At 33.2% G+C, this 14601-nt stretch overlaps 1 protein-coding gene and 2 pseudogenes across 1 annotated transcript; 2 read left to right on the forward strand and 1 right to left on the reverse strand.

Annotated features, from left to right (window-relative positions):
- The first annotated feature begins 424 nt into the window (after positions 1–424).
- Positions 425–1501, forward strand: LOC148204939 (putative pentatricopeptide repeat-containing protein At2g01510 pseudogene; annotated as a pseudogene).
- Positions 1502–1570: 69 nt separating this feature from the next.
- Positions 1571–3515, forward strand: LOC148204940 (putative pentatricopeptide repeat-containing protein At2g01510 pseudogene; annotated as a pseudogene).
- Positions 3516–9376: 5861 nt separating this feature from the next.
- On the reverse strand, positions 9377–11516 carry LOC148204941 (molybdate transporter 1-like). Its single transcript, XM_088100783.1, has one exon. The coding sequence runs from the start codon at positions 10878–10880 to the stop codon at positions 9498–9500; it is 1383 nt and encodes a 460-aa protein (XP_087956909.1). The 5' UTR covers positions 10881–11516; the 3' UTR covers positions 9377–9497.
- Positions 11517–14601: the final 3085 nt, after the last annotated feature.

Genomic DNA, 14601 nt, shown 5'->3' on the forward strand with positions numbered 1-14601 from the left:
CGTAGGAGCAAGGTAAATCCTTGTCGGGCCCAAAAAACTAAAAAATGTTGTTTGTTTCTGTAGAGTTTTATTGTAAGGGAAAGTTAAACATTTTGAAAGCCACATTCATATTCGCATATTTAGTTAAAGGTACTGCCTCAGGGCAGGCGTTGTAGGGTGCTAATACCTTCCCTACACGTAACCGACTCTCGAATTGAGAATTTCAATTTCGTAGACCTTGCCTTATCATTTTATGGTTTTTCCGTAGTTTTCCAGAATAAACTATGGTGGCGACTCCAAATCTCTAAATTTTAAAACTAGTTTTTATTTTTCGGATCGTCGTCCCGTCGCGATCCCGGTTGCGACAGCTGCGGTTTTAACTGCAGGCATACAGTTGGATGATATAGAATTTGGGCAACAAGTTCACAGTTTTGTGGTGAAGTGTATGTTTGTGTGGAATGTGTTTGTGGCTAATGCTTTGCTTGATTTCTACTCCAAGCATGACCGTGTTGCTGAAGTGAGGAAGCTTTTTTATGAAATGCCAGAGGTGGATGGTATCTCTTACAATGTGATCATCACTTGTTGTGCATGGAATGAAAGAGTGGAGGAATCGCTTGAACTTTTCAGGGAATTACAGTTTACAAGATTTGACAGGCGGCAATTCCCATTTGCAACCTTTTTGAGCATTGCCGCAAATGCTTTGAACCTGGAAATGGGTAGGCAAATCCATTCCCAGGCAATTGTAACAGATGCCATTTCAGAAATTCTGGTTGGGAATTCTTTGGTTGACATGTATGCTAAATGTGACAAATTTGGGGAAGCAAATAGGATTTTTGTTGATTTGGCTCATCAAGGTTCAGTTCCATGGACAGCCCTGATCTCGGGTTATGTTCAGAAGGGGCTCCATGAAGACGGCCTAAAGCTATTTGTTGATATGCAAAAAGCCAAAATACGTGCTGACTCGGCCACTTACGCCAGTATCTTAAGAGCTTGCGCAAATCTAGCTTCACTAACATTGGGAAAACAGTTACACTTACATATAATCAGGTCTGGATGCATTTCAAATGTATTTTCTGGGAGTGCACTGGTTGACATGTATGCAAAATGTGGATCCATAAAAGAAGCACTTCATATGTTTCAAGAGATGCCTACGAGGAACTGTGTTTCCTGGAATGCACTGATTTCAGCTTATGCACAAAACGGAGACGGTGGCCATGCTATTAGATCATTTGAACAAATGGTTCATTCAGGTCTGCAACCAAATTCTTTCAGCTTCCTTAGCATTTTGTGTGCCTGCAGCCACTGTGGTCTAGTTGAAGAAGGATTACAATACTTCAACTCCATGACTCAAGTGTATAAATTTGTACCCAAAAAAGAGCATTACGCATCAATGGTTGATATGCTATGTCGCAGTGGGCGATTTGATGATGCTGAGATATTGATGGCTCGGATGCCGTTTGAACCAGATGAGGTAATGTGGACATCGATTCTCTCTATCTATATATTTAGATTGACAACTTAATTATTGGTTAATTAAAATTGCATAACTTTAAAAGATTAAAAGATTAAATTTGTAATTAAAATTTGAGGGGAACAAAATTGTCCATCAGTTAACTTATATAGATTAAAATTGAATTTAAGCTCGTATCTTATTTTTGAAAAAATAAATTTAAATAAAATGTTGTATTTGGACAACCGATACTAGAGGATTTAGTAAAGGGGGGTTTTGTTTTTTTTTGTTTTTTTTTTCTATGCGGCGTGATGAAGAAATCCAATGCTACGGGAGAGTAACGAAAGCATAGAAATTAAGAGAAAGTGAGGTGCCTTATGGGGAAGAAGAATTGGAGGGATTAAATTTCTAGGGTTCGCGACATTCATTTTGGAGTGGTGAGCGAGTCTCTAAATTGGGCGAATAGTTGAGAGTTTGGGGGGACCAAAACAAATATTCTGGAAAGTCTAAGAGTGAGAGAGAGAATTTACGAGGCACGGGTAGCAAGTTGGGGAGGTTGTTCGAGTGGAGTGCCGAACGCATGAGGCTGCGGAAATTGGTGGAAAGAGTTGAGCAGTGAGGAAAAGCTAATTTTCCAGATATGGGGAGCTAACTTGTATGTATTGTTGTTGACGGTTTGAATGCCCAATTCTTGACGGAATACGACCTTGATGGATGACTTGTGATCTGAAATTGGTTTGTTGGTTTCAAAACGGATTGGTTTGGTTATTATTTTTTTCGCTCTTTGTGTATTATGAGAATAAATTGGTAACTAGGCTTAAATGCTTATAACCTTTGCCTCATTAGAGAACGCCTCGAGGAGCTTTGAATCCAACTCCGACCGGTCTACTCAGTCATTTCCTCGGAGTGTGTTCCATTTTCAATTTTCCGTTTATGTTCCATGAATTACATCAAAGCATGTTCGAGGAAAAACGGAATTTTGACATTGCAAAAACGACACTTTCAGGTCGATGCTTCCATCATCAAGACAGGCTTCGATCCCAACACGTATCGTTTCAACTTTCAAGTAAAGAATGATCTCCTACATGGGGATTTGGGTGCAGCACGCAAACTGTTTGACAAAATGCCTCACAAGAACATCATCTCCACCAACACTATGATCATGGGTTACTTAAACTCTGGCAATCTTTCCACTGCTAGGAGCTTGTTTGATGGCATGGTTAAACGCTCGGTTGTTACCTGGACAATGCTCATTGGTGGCTACGCTCAGAACAATAAGTTCCGCGATGCTTTCGGTCTCTTCGCTGATATGTGTAGGCACGGCTTGGTTCCGGATCATGTCACCTTGACGACTCTCTTATCTGGGTTCACTGAGTTTGAAAGTGTCAATGAAGTCGCACAAGTGCAAACCCATGTTGTCAAATTGGGGTATGATTCCACCCTCACGGTTTGCAACTCGTTGCTTGATTCTTACTGTAAGACGCGTAGCCTAGGTTGGCTTGTCACCTCTTCAAGCATATGCCGGAGAGAGATAATGTAACTTTCAATGTGTTGTGGACGGGGTACTCCAAAGAGGGCTTCAATCATGATGCTATCAACCTGTTTTTCAAGATGCAGAATTTGGGGTTCAATCCCGCTGAGTTTACTTTTGCTGCGGTTTTAACTGCAGGCATACAGTTGGATGATATAGAATTTGGGCAACAAGTTCACAGTTTTGTGGTGAAGTGTATGTTTGTGTGGAATGTGTTTGTGGCTAATGCTTTGCTTGATTTCTACTCCAAGCATGACCGTGTTGCTGAAGTGAGGAAGCTTTTTTATGAAATGCCAGAGGTGGATGGTATCTCTTACAATGTGATCATCACTTGTTGTGCATGGAATGAAAGAGTGGAGGAATCACTTGAACTTTTCAGGGAATTACAGTTTACAAGATTTGACAGGCGGCAATTCCCGAATGCTAGCCCCTCTCTCGTCAATTACACAACTCCAGAATCATCTGCATTCCTATCTGCTCCCGTATAAAACACATGTTATACGATTATTGCAACAAACACACGGAAATATAGGTGAGCTATTGAATAAACACAAAGCATTAATCAGAATATAATAATTATATGGAATAAACACAAAGCATTAATCAAAATATAACAATTATATTGAATAAATACAAAGAATTAATCAAAATATAACAATTAAAGTAGTACACCCATTAACACTCACTCAGGCTTAGCCTTAGTGATCCCTGTCACAGAGACTATGATTAATTAGAACCAATACCTTTAACGTTCTATCACACAGACCAATTGTTGTCACACAAGACCAATCGTTGTCACACAATTTATATAAATATCCAATTTCCACCAAACAAGTGTTACCCAACCTTAAACCATTTTTCCATAATCCAAAGATGCAACTAGGTAACAAACATTCATTATACTAAACAAACACTCTAATGAGACCCGTCAAACATACTATAAACTTCCTTAATTCATCCAACTATATTCCGCACTAACATATACATATATATTCCAATCAAAGAAAGTTTACTTGACCAACCATACTGTTTCAGAATCAATGCTTAAACTTAGAAATCGAAATTTAAAAGAGACTCATACTGCATACCTATCCTGGCCTTGTTAAAAACCACCTACATCATCCATCAATCATATAAAACCTTCAGAAAGCATGCTCTAATAATCATTTCAAATACGTGTAATCCATTCATAATACCATAATTTCCAACCCCGAAATCCCTTTTCAAATCAACTTGAAAGAAACAGTACCTGCATCATACCTTTCTTATTCCATTAATTCTACCTATTCACCATTTTAATAAAACAGAACCCTACATTATAACCTCGTCATCATTTATATAACACCAATATAACTCAAACAACATTTAACAAATTCCTTATAAGTAATTTACCAAACTTTATTCTCATTCTTCAGAACATACAATTTCCCCATTTATAATGAGACCATTCAAAATCAATCGCGATGAAACCCAATTAAAATTATACAATCCATGACCCCTCTAATTCAAGTCATGAAATTTCCAGGACATAAAATCTAAAGAGAACGAAATAAAACCTAAACAAGAGTGGGATTATATGTATAGAACCATTAAGCTGTTGGGCTCACAAAATGATTAAAAACAAATTGGGTTATTTTATTTTATTATTATTTTTGGTATTATATTTTTATTTTTTGTGTGCTAAAATTAAACTTTAAAATTTAAAAAAAAAATAATTTATTTTTTGTCTTTACTTACCATTAATTGAAAACATATTTTTTATATTTTTATATTTTTATTTTTTTTAAAATTAATTAATTTAGCTAAATGAGATTGAGTGCTTACCTTATTATGATAAAAAGGACATAGTTTCACAGCGTTTTTATTTTTACTTTCATAATTGATATAAATGTATGATATTGTTCTTTAGTTTTGCTTTTATATTGAGCACATGAATAAAAAGAAACGCAATATTTCATATGTAAAGATACGAGAGAATATTCAAGTTAATTAAAATAGTTTTGCATATAAAATTGAAGGAACAATATAAAGATGTGCATTGCTCTATAATGTTTATATTCTCGTGAAATATACATGAAAGATGACAAAATATAAATAATATATTTTAACACAAAATTACAATTCTACCCTTCACTTTATGAAATTATTCCATTGTAAGGAAATCTTTGTTGTGTCTTCTACAAAAATTATTCTTTAGGTACACCTTGTTCATTGTTATTTATAACTAGCAATAATAGTTATAATACTTTGAGTTCTTAGTCTTAAAGGAAGATTTACGGTTAAAAAAAAGTTTTTGAAATCGTTTAATATGTTTTTGTTTCCAGAAAAATAAAGTTTTTCAAAATACAACGGTATTTTTTAAATTTTTGTACAACTATAAATTTCGATTCTAAAATAATTAAAAATTATATTTGTATATGCTTTGATTTTTTAAAAATTTAAGGCTTATAATTTTTTAAATAATTAAAAAAGTGTTATCAGTGACATTTTTGTAAGTATTTAGAAAATTTCAGCTATTAATTCTTTAAATAATCAAAAGTTTATAGTTGTGTATGTATTTACAAAATGTCCATTGATAACATTTTTAAAAATATTTGCACAAATATATGCTTCGGTTCTTTAAAGAACCGGTGTCTATTCCTCTATCACGGTTAACATTACATTTTCACAAAAAGTTTTTTCATTTGCATCGCATCAGTTCTCTATTGCAAGAACCATTTTGCTCTCTTCCTCGTCACCAAATGCGAACCACATTGTCACTTTCGTCATCACTTCTCCACTTTCTTTCCTTTTCTTTATCGTAGTCAACGCGAAGTTTGTAGTTGTGTTGACACTACAAACTTCTCTTTTTTTCCATTTCGAAAGCGGTTAGATGTTCACTCTTTGGTTTTGCATTTACTTTTTTGTTTCATAATTCGTTTTTCCTAATGCAAAGATTTATTTAATCTCTTTTGTTCAATGTGGAGGTGGAAAAGGTATTGGTGACTCTGTTTGTTGATGAGAAACATGATGGTTTTATGGTAAAAAATATGTTAGCATAGAAAGAAATTGAATTTTTTTAAAAGAATATATAAGAATAGACTTCAATTCTTATTAAAAATAATAAAAAAATAAAGTAAAAAATAACCTTCATGAACCGAAGCCTAAAATTATATATATTTTACCTTGTCTAAATATATTTAATTAAAGAATCGAAGTAACCTATCCAAAAGTTTTATGATTAAGATGAAAGTCAATAATTTCTTTTGTACGCATGATGGCTAGTGGTTTGTGCACCACTTTATAATCAATGTTTGATTAATGAATTTTTGTTTATGATAAACCAATACAATCATCTTACCATCTGATTTATTCTTGTTCATTAGACGACCTTCACTTAAAGGCCTACAATGCTATAAAAAGAAATTATGCTTTATGTAGCCACCTTGAACATTTAAGCAGAAGACCAGAGATTGTTATAGAACAAATGATTGATGTCTTTGAAATATATTGAAAGAATATTTGAAATTGCATGCATTATTATTTTGGATCCTTGATAACTCTCTAACATTTAAAAACTTAAAGGTTAGACAATATTATGTTTTTCCTATACGAAGAAGACTTGAGTTATCATCAACTAAAACATGAGAAAAAAACTTGTTATATGTTGGGTACAAACAAAGTCCCCATCGGATAAAATAAGAGATGAACATGTGTTTATATACACATAAGATACCTCCATTGGTAAGAGATCTTTTGGTGATATCAAAAGCAAATCAGTAAGAGTTTGTATTAAAGTGATATCATGATTTCCTATATTAGCAATTCATATGATCAATCTCCTTAATTTATTTTTTTTAAAATTTCCGAATGACATCTATAAACTAATAATTATAAAATTATATTTATATACGTTTAACTGTTTAAGAAATAAAGTTAATTATATTTACCGGTGAGCATTCCAGCTGTAAATGCATCATTAATATCTTCTAAATTCAATGAAGATTTTTGTTGTTGTTGTTTTTCCCTATGAGTTGAACCCTTTTTGGGATTCTTACCCTTTTATGCTCCATGATAATTTTATTTGATATTAAGTGGATGAACAGAAACTCTATGGTAATCTAGCTCAGTGCAAGATATGCGGTTAGTACTTTTAAAACGATTATATTCATTCATAACATATATTCCATAATGGCTAGTCTTATCAGAAAAGTTTTATCTATTCTTATTCTTCACCATCATTAGTTCAACACAACACGTTATTGGGTGTGAAAAAAAAATGTTTACTCTCTCTTCTATTGATCATTGACAACTGATAAACATGAAAACCACTTTTGATTAGCTTTGACAATAGATTAAAGTTTAAAGTTTATAAGAAAACAAGTGGAAAAGGTGAAAGAAACAGAAAATATCACTACTGGTAGTGGTTAATTCCTGATGGTTTTTGCTACTCCCTGAAAAATATGTTCGAGCATCCAATTTTCAAATATATTCGGAAAGGTGATCGCATTAGCTCAAATTGGAATGTTATATTCCTTTTCTTGTTTTTTTCTTTGATTATGAAAGCAAATTCATATTCATGTCGTTGACATTATAATAAATGTTCATCATCCATCTAACAAGAATTCTTGTTATAGATTATTATATATATAGCTGTGAAAGGATAGAGTTAAATTAAATAGTTTACAAATAAAAGAATAAACCATTTAAATCTCATTCCATGAAAAGTATTATCTGTCCATAATATTATTTTTAATATATTCGTTCATTTTTTTTCTCAAGATTTTGTAATGGGAAAATCAATAAAGATGAGAATAATAATTGTTCCTCATAAACTCTTTCAGAATAAGTTTTTCTTTATTTCTTTTTATTGGATTGGTTGCATGTGAATGGTTGGATGAAGAGAAATTTGTGTTTCATGGTTTGTTGAGCAAAATCGAATTTTTTACTAGTTAGAGCTTGGTGGTACTTTTTAATTTTATGTTTAAAGTTTTTTTTAATGGATTTTAACTTGTGTGAAACTATTGTTGGAATAGAGAGAATATCAAGACAAGTTAATTAAAATTTGATTGCAACTTAAGGTGGAAAAGCTAGAGTGTGTGGATATGACTTGGTCACATTAATGTGTGTCTATAAAATTTGAGAATTATCTTGAATCTATTCTTTATTAGACTCAGATAGCAAAAAAAGATATGAGATGATAAGAGTTAATGAAGATTTTATACCTTAACTTGTGATGGAAAAAATAATTGCGTCTAGTTTATAAGTTCTAGGAATTTACCGTAATATGGGTAAATTGTGTTTCTTCCCTTTACTAAATATGTAAAAACAATGGTAGTGTAAGATAGGTACAAAATTTCTAAGGTATAAATGAAACACGTTTGTTTATTTTTGTTAAAACCTTCAAATATCTATGTGATCGATCAAGTGTAATGTGAATATAATACTTGCAAATATGACAAGTAATGTGTATAGGTCTTTCCATGAGATAAACAGACACTTGAATTTAATATGTGTGAATAAAATGTTTCTTTGATTTGATGTTATAAATGAATAGAATTGTGTGAGCTCACAAATAAATTGAATATTATATTTGTATTTGGAAATTTTGAAACCAGCTTATTATTCTGTATGGTTTTTGTTGGGACTTGATTGGGATAATAATGATTCTTTCACCAAAGACATTTTGTAGTATTTGAAGTGAAAGACTTTTGAGTATATGAACATGTTATTATCGGAATCTTTGTGGCAAAATTTAAGTTAATTAAATAATTTTGATATGTATGTCAGAAGGTTAAAACACAAAAAAAATCTACCGATAAAAATATTTTTGGTGTTCAAGTCATCAAAGAGAGTTTGAATCTTTTTGAATTAGACAGAATGAGCATGAATGATTATGTATTTTCTGTAAAATATAATGTGTATTTATAAAACTATCGGTATGACTCATGTGATAAACATATAGTATTAATAAAATAACACTTTAATATATATATATATATATATATATATATATATATATTTAATAATTAACAAAATAATCACAATGTAACATTTTACAATATACTCCAGATACCTCCGAATATATAATATTAAAGAATATTACAATGTAACTAAATTTGATCATATATAAGATTAATTTATAAATATTTATACTAACAAATATATCTCAAAATTGAATGAATTTAGTTGAAGTAGGTTATTTGGCATATTTATTAAATTTTTGTTAAATTCGATATAAAAAATAATATTTTAAAGTTATTTATGTGAATAAAATAATTTAAACTAATAAACGTACATATATTAGGATAATGTAATTAATTTGAGATCTCCAATAAAAATGAAAAGTAAAATGTTAAATAAGTTAATAAAAATAAAAATTTGAACTCCTTACTAACAAAGGAAAATGAATTGTATGAAGAAAAACCAGATTAGAAAAATACGATTTTTCATTCCGAGATTTATTTAGTAGTAGTAATAGAGTTACACAACAACCTAATACCTAAGAGACAATAAGGTATAATATTGTATATATTATGCTCCTTTTTTGTTGTGGTTTTATGGTCCCATGTCAGGAAAAAGTTTATCACTAGTCCAATTCCTGAGCCTAAGAAGCACATAAACTATCATTCCACACAAAAAGCCAAGAGCTGCACTTGATCCCACAAGTGAAACTGCAGTGCAAATAAGCATCACAAAAGAATCTTGTTTGCTATTAATGTCCCTGCAGCAGGTGGCTAATTCAATTCCGGCAAACAGAAGCAACACTCCCAAGATCCCCACTGGAAACTGTCTTAAAATGTGTGCCAAAGAACTTCCTAACACCAATCCCAACACCAACTTTGCACCACCAAGAATGGCCACACAACCACCACTCCTTCCACCAAATTTATACTGTCCTGCAAGTCCTCCGGCCCCATGGCAGCATGGCATTGCACCAAACCAACTGCCAACAAGATTCATCAACCCCACACTCACTGAAAGGGAAGTTGCAGAAAAGTCCTTTTCTGGGAACAAATCCTTTGACAACTTGCAAACACCTATCACAGAGTTCAAAATTGACAATGGAAGTTGAGGAATCGTACCCTTCACAAACCCTTTCTTCCATGCATGCTTAGACAACTTCACCACTTCCATAGAGGAAGGTCCAAACTTTATCTCGTGCACCATCTCAGGCCTCCTCACAAAGGCCAAAACAACCCCCAACACAAACACTATGAAAGCAGAAGGAAGTGAAAAAACAACACTCTTCGCTCTACTCACTCTACTTCTGTTTCTCCCATCTTCTTCAACCCTCTTTTCACACCCATCATCATCCTTATCACCATTCACTATAACAATAAAACACAGACAAACTATTGCCAGAACCAACCCATCTAACCCTAACCAATTCCTGTCACCCAAAGCCTTCGACTTTGGCAGGTCTTGGGTTTTTCTCATGTACTTAACAGCTGTGAAAGCAAAGGACAAGCCCTGTGCCAGTTGAATTCCCCTCACGACGGATAGAGGAATCAGTGTGTACACAAGCTGCATCAACCTTGTCACACCCAGAACCACCAACACGCCTCCGGTTAAGATTCCGGCGGCCATGATCTCCGGCACGCCGAAGCTGGCATCTTTTAGGGCCTCTGCGGCGATGGACTTCATGGGCTGGACAGGCATGGGAACCCCATAAATTGCCCCGGTGAGGATGTTGTAGATACCTGTGAAGATCAATGTCGTGCCGAGGTTGAGGTTCTTGGAAAGTGTTAGAGATAGAATTATTGGTATGTAGGTGCCGAGGTCACCTATGGCGCCGTTGAGTTCGGCCCATTTTGAACGTAAAACCAAGTTGGTTTTGACCTTCTGCACGATCACTTTGGCTGAGAAACCTGTGGTTTGATCGGTTTGGATTGTTTCGGGGTTTGAGATTGGAATTGAAGAAGGGTTTTGGTTTGCCATGAATGCGTTTCTGAATGAGACTCTCTTGGGTTTGTATTATTCTGTGTTGGCTAGTCACTCTTATAAGAATGTGTGCACCGAAATATCAATTCCTTGAGATGTGCAATTGTTGAAAAATTTATTAAAGTGGTCCAACTTTTTTATGTTTCGATAGAAATAGATAAATTTTTTTAAAAGAATTATATAACGAAATTCTTCTCTGATATATTATTTTACTTTATTTCTTTTTTTTTTTTAATTATTAAGAAGTGAATTTAAATCTAATTTAATATATAGAAGTGAAACTCCTAACCTCCGATTCCCTTTCTCCATTAATTCTTTTTTCCATTACCTCCTCGGAACAATTATTTCTTCCTCACGCCGCTCTCCCTTTCGCAACCAATTACCCTAACCCTAGGGTTTTTTGAAAAAGAAGAAGAAAGAGAAGCAAAAAGAGAAACTAACGAAAAAGGAGAAAGAAAGAAATGAGCTCCTGTAAAACTGACCCTGTCTAACTCTCACGGCCTATGGGCCCCTTAATCTGGCCCAAAACAAAAATATGATGCAAAATAAAATAAAAAACGCAGCAATAAAAGAAATAAAACCAAGTTTGTTCTTAGCCAAGTTGAACACAGGTACACCAATCACAAACAAGCACACTACACATAACCAATAAGCCAAGCTCATTTCACTGACATTACAACTGCACCAAACAACAACATAACCAGAAAAATTTCCCTAGGCACTATATCCTTAAGTTTAACTTTCCAAGCCAATTATAAGTTAATACCTATTGAAGGAACATAGAAATATATTATTGAATGAGAGGGCTTACCTCTCATTTTACATTAGCATTACATTTATAGGGAAAGAAAGTAACTACCCATTTCCTTTCCAACTCACTTTGGTTGGAACACAACTCACACACACACAGCTCATACTTGACAGCACACACACAGCTCACACTAATCATTCTAACAATAATTCTAACACTCCCCCTCAAGCTGGAGCATACAAATTGTATGTACCAAGTTTGGAACCAATAAATTCAATTCTAGGTCCTCTTAAGGACTTAGTTAACATATCTGCAAGTTGATCATTTGACCCAACAAACTCAGTACAAATTTCTTTGGACAACAATTTTTCCCTAACAAAATGGCAGTCAATTTCTATATGTTTGGTCCTCTCGTGAAACACTGGGTTTGATGCAATGTGGAGAGCAGCTTGATTATCGCAATACATCTTCATGGTTTGAATGTTACAGAAGTTGAGCTCTTGAAGAAATTGTTTCACCCATATAAGTTCACTTGTTAGTGATGCCATAGCCCTATATTCAGCTTCAGCTGTTGATTGGGCTACTACATTTTGTTTCTTACTCTTCCATGAAATGATATTTCCCCCAAGGAGAACACAATATCCAGTAGTAGACCGTCTATCAATAGGTGAGTCTGCCCAATCTGCATCACAGTATCCAGAGACTTGAATGCTTCCTTTATCTTCATATAACAACCCTTTCCAGGAGCCTTTTTTAGGTATCTTAGAATACGAATGATAGCATTCCAATGGCCAAGACATGGAGCCTGCATGAATTGACTGACCACTCCAACTGCAAAAGATAGATCCGGTCTTGTAATAGTGAGATAAATCAGTTTTCCAACAAGTCTTCTGTACCTTTCTGGGTCGGAGAACAATTCACCTTCGCTTGAAGCTAATTTTTGATTTGGGTCCATAGGACTGTCTATTGGTCTACAATCAATCATTCCTGTTTCATGTAATATATCAAGAGCATATTTCCTCTGAGAGACTACAATTCCATCTTTTGACCGAGCTACTTCAATGCCCAAGAAGTATTTGAGGCTTCCAAGATCTTTGGTTTGGAAATGTTTGCATAAGTGTTTCTTCAGTTGAGATATTCCAACAACATCATTTCCTGTGATGACTATATATATCATCAACATATACTATTAGATAAACACATTTCCCAAGAGATGTAGTACAATAAAAAACTGAATGATCTGCTTCACTTCGTTTCAAGCCAAATTGTTGAACAATAGAGCTGAATTTTCCAAACCAAGCACGTGGTGATTGCTTGAGACCATATAGAGAACATATTTTCGTTATCAAATTAAAGTTTTTACAGATGTATAGATATGAGTTTGAGAAATTTTGACAATATTTATCAATAATTTTGGAATCCAAAATAATATATTTAAAAGTTATAGTTTTGAAGTTATATTAGATATAGAATCCATTTTAAATAAGCTTTTTTAATTTATCTCTTTCACTTATTGAATATTTTCTTTGAGAATGTTTTTCTAGATCACGTTTTAAACCATTAATATCAAACTCAATTTTTTGAAGTTTTAAGAAATGACTCATCTAATTGAAAAATTAGATCATTAGTATCATATATACTTCAAAATATATAAATAAATTGAATTTATCTTGTTTTTATTTTTATGTTGCTCTCCTTTAATCACTTTAAAAAAATGAACTTATCTTTTACTTCATCAACATATTTAATTTTCTTAAGTTTAAAATTTAAAATTAATTTATCATAATTTAATAAAAAAATCCAAAAATTCAAAGACGTAATTATTAAAAGAAAATTTTACGATAATCAAGTCACAACTAAAAATTAGTTATGAAAAATAATATATTTTTCTTCTATATTCATAAAAAAATAATATATATATATAGACTCACGAGATAAAAAATATTAATTATTAGAATAATATTTTAATATTTCATTATTATATAAGATAAAAGATAATTACTTTTTTTTTTCTATAAGAATGGAAGAGAACTTATGAAAAAATGAAAACAAAAATATTGAGTTTGTATCTCACTTTTTTTCTTCATAAAAAAAATGTGAAAGTGAAAGATAAGTACAATCACTAGTAAAAATTTGGGTTTTTACAACGCACATTATGCCACGGTTCAAAGGAAACCGTAGCATAATGGTGCGCGGTGGCAGTATTGTAAATAAATGTCAATCATATGCCGCGGTTCAGCGTAGAACCGCGGCATATACCCAAGTCAACCAGCCCGTTTGACGCCACGTGGGAATAAAAAATTAAATAACAACCTATATGCCGCGGTTCTCTGGACAACCGCGGCTAGGGATGGCAACGGGTCGGGTCGGGCACAGATAGTGCCTACCCGCAACCCGACCCGACAAAAAAAAATCCACCCGCTACCCGACCCGCTACCCGCACGGATACCCGCTTAAAAAATATCCGCGGGTATTTTAAAACCCGTGGATACCCGTGGATATCCGCGGATACCCGCAAATATTAAAAAAATATATATTTTAATAAATTATTAAAATAAAATTTAAATAAAATTATAAAAAATATATAAAATATAATATAAATTAAATTAAATATAAATTTTAATTAAATTTTAATTAAATTTAATATTGTAAAATATAAATTAATGTTAATTTTAATTAAATTTAACTTAATAAAATATAAATTAAATTTTTATTTTTATTTTTTTGCGGGTAGCGGGTATCCGCAGGTACGGATAGTATAATATCCGCACCCGACCCGTTTATAAGCGGGTATTAAAATATCCGCTACCCGCGGGTTGCGGGTAATAAATATCCGCGGGTATCAACTATCCGTCGCGGATTTTATCCGCGGATATCCGCGGGCGCGGATTTTTTTGCCATCCCTAACCGCGGCATATACCCCTATCATTTACTGAAAAGGCAGTTGGGGAGACAGTTGTTTTCAGC

The sequence above is a fragment of the Vigna umbellata genome, chromosome 1 (assembly GCF_029865625.1).
Source record: "Vigna umbellata cultivar VRB3 chromosome 1, Vumbellata_1.0, whole genome shotgun sequence".
NCBI classification, from domain to species: Eukaryota; Viridiplantae; Streptophyta; class Magnoliopsida; order Fabales; family Fabaceae; genus Vigna; species Vigna umbellata.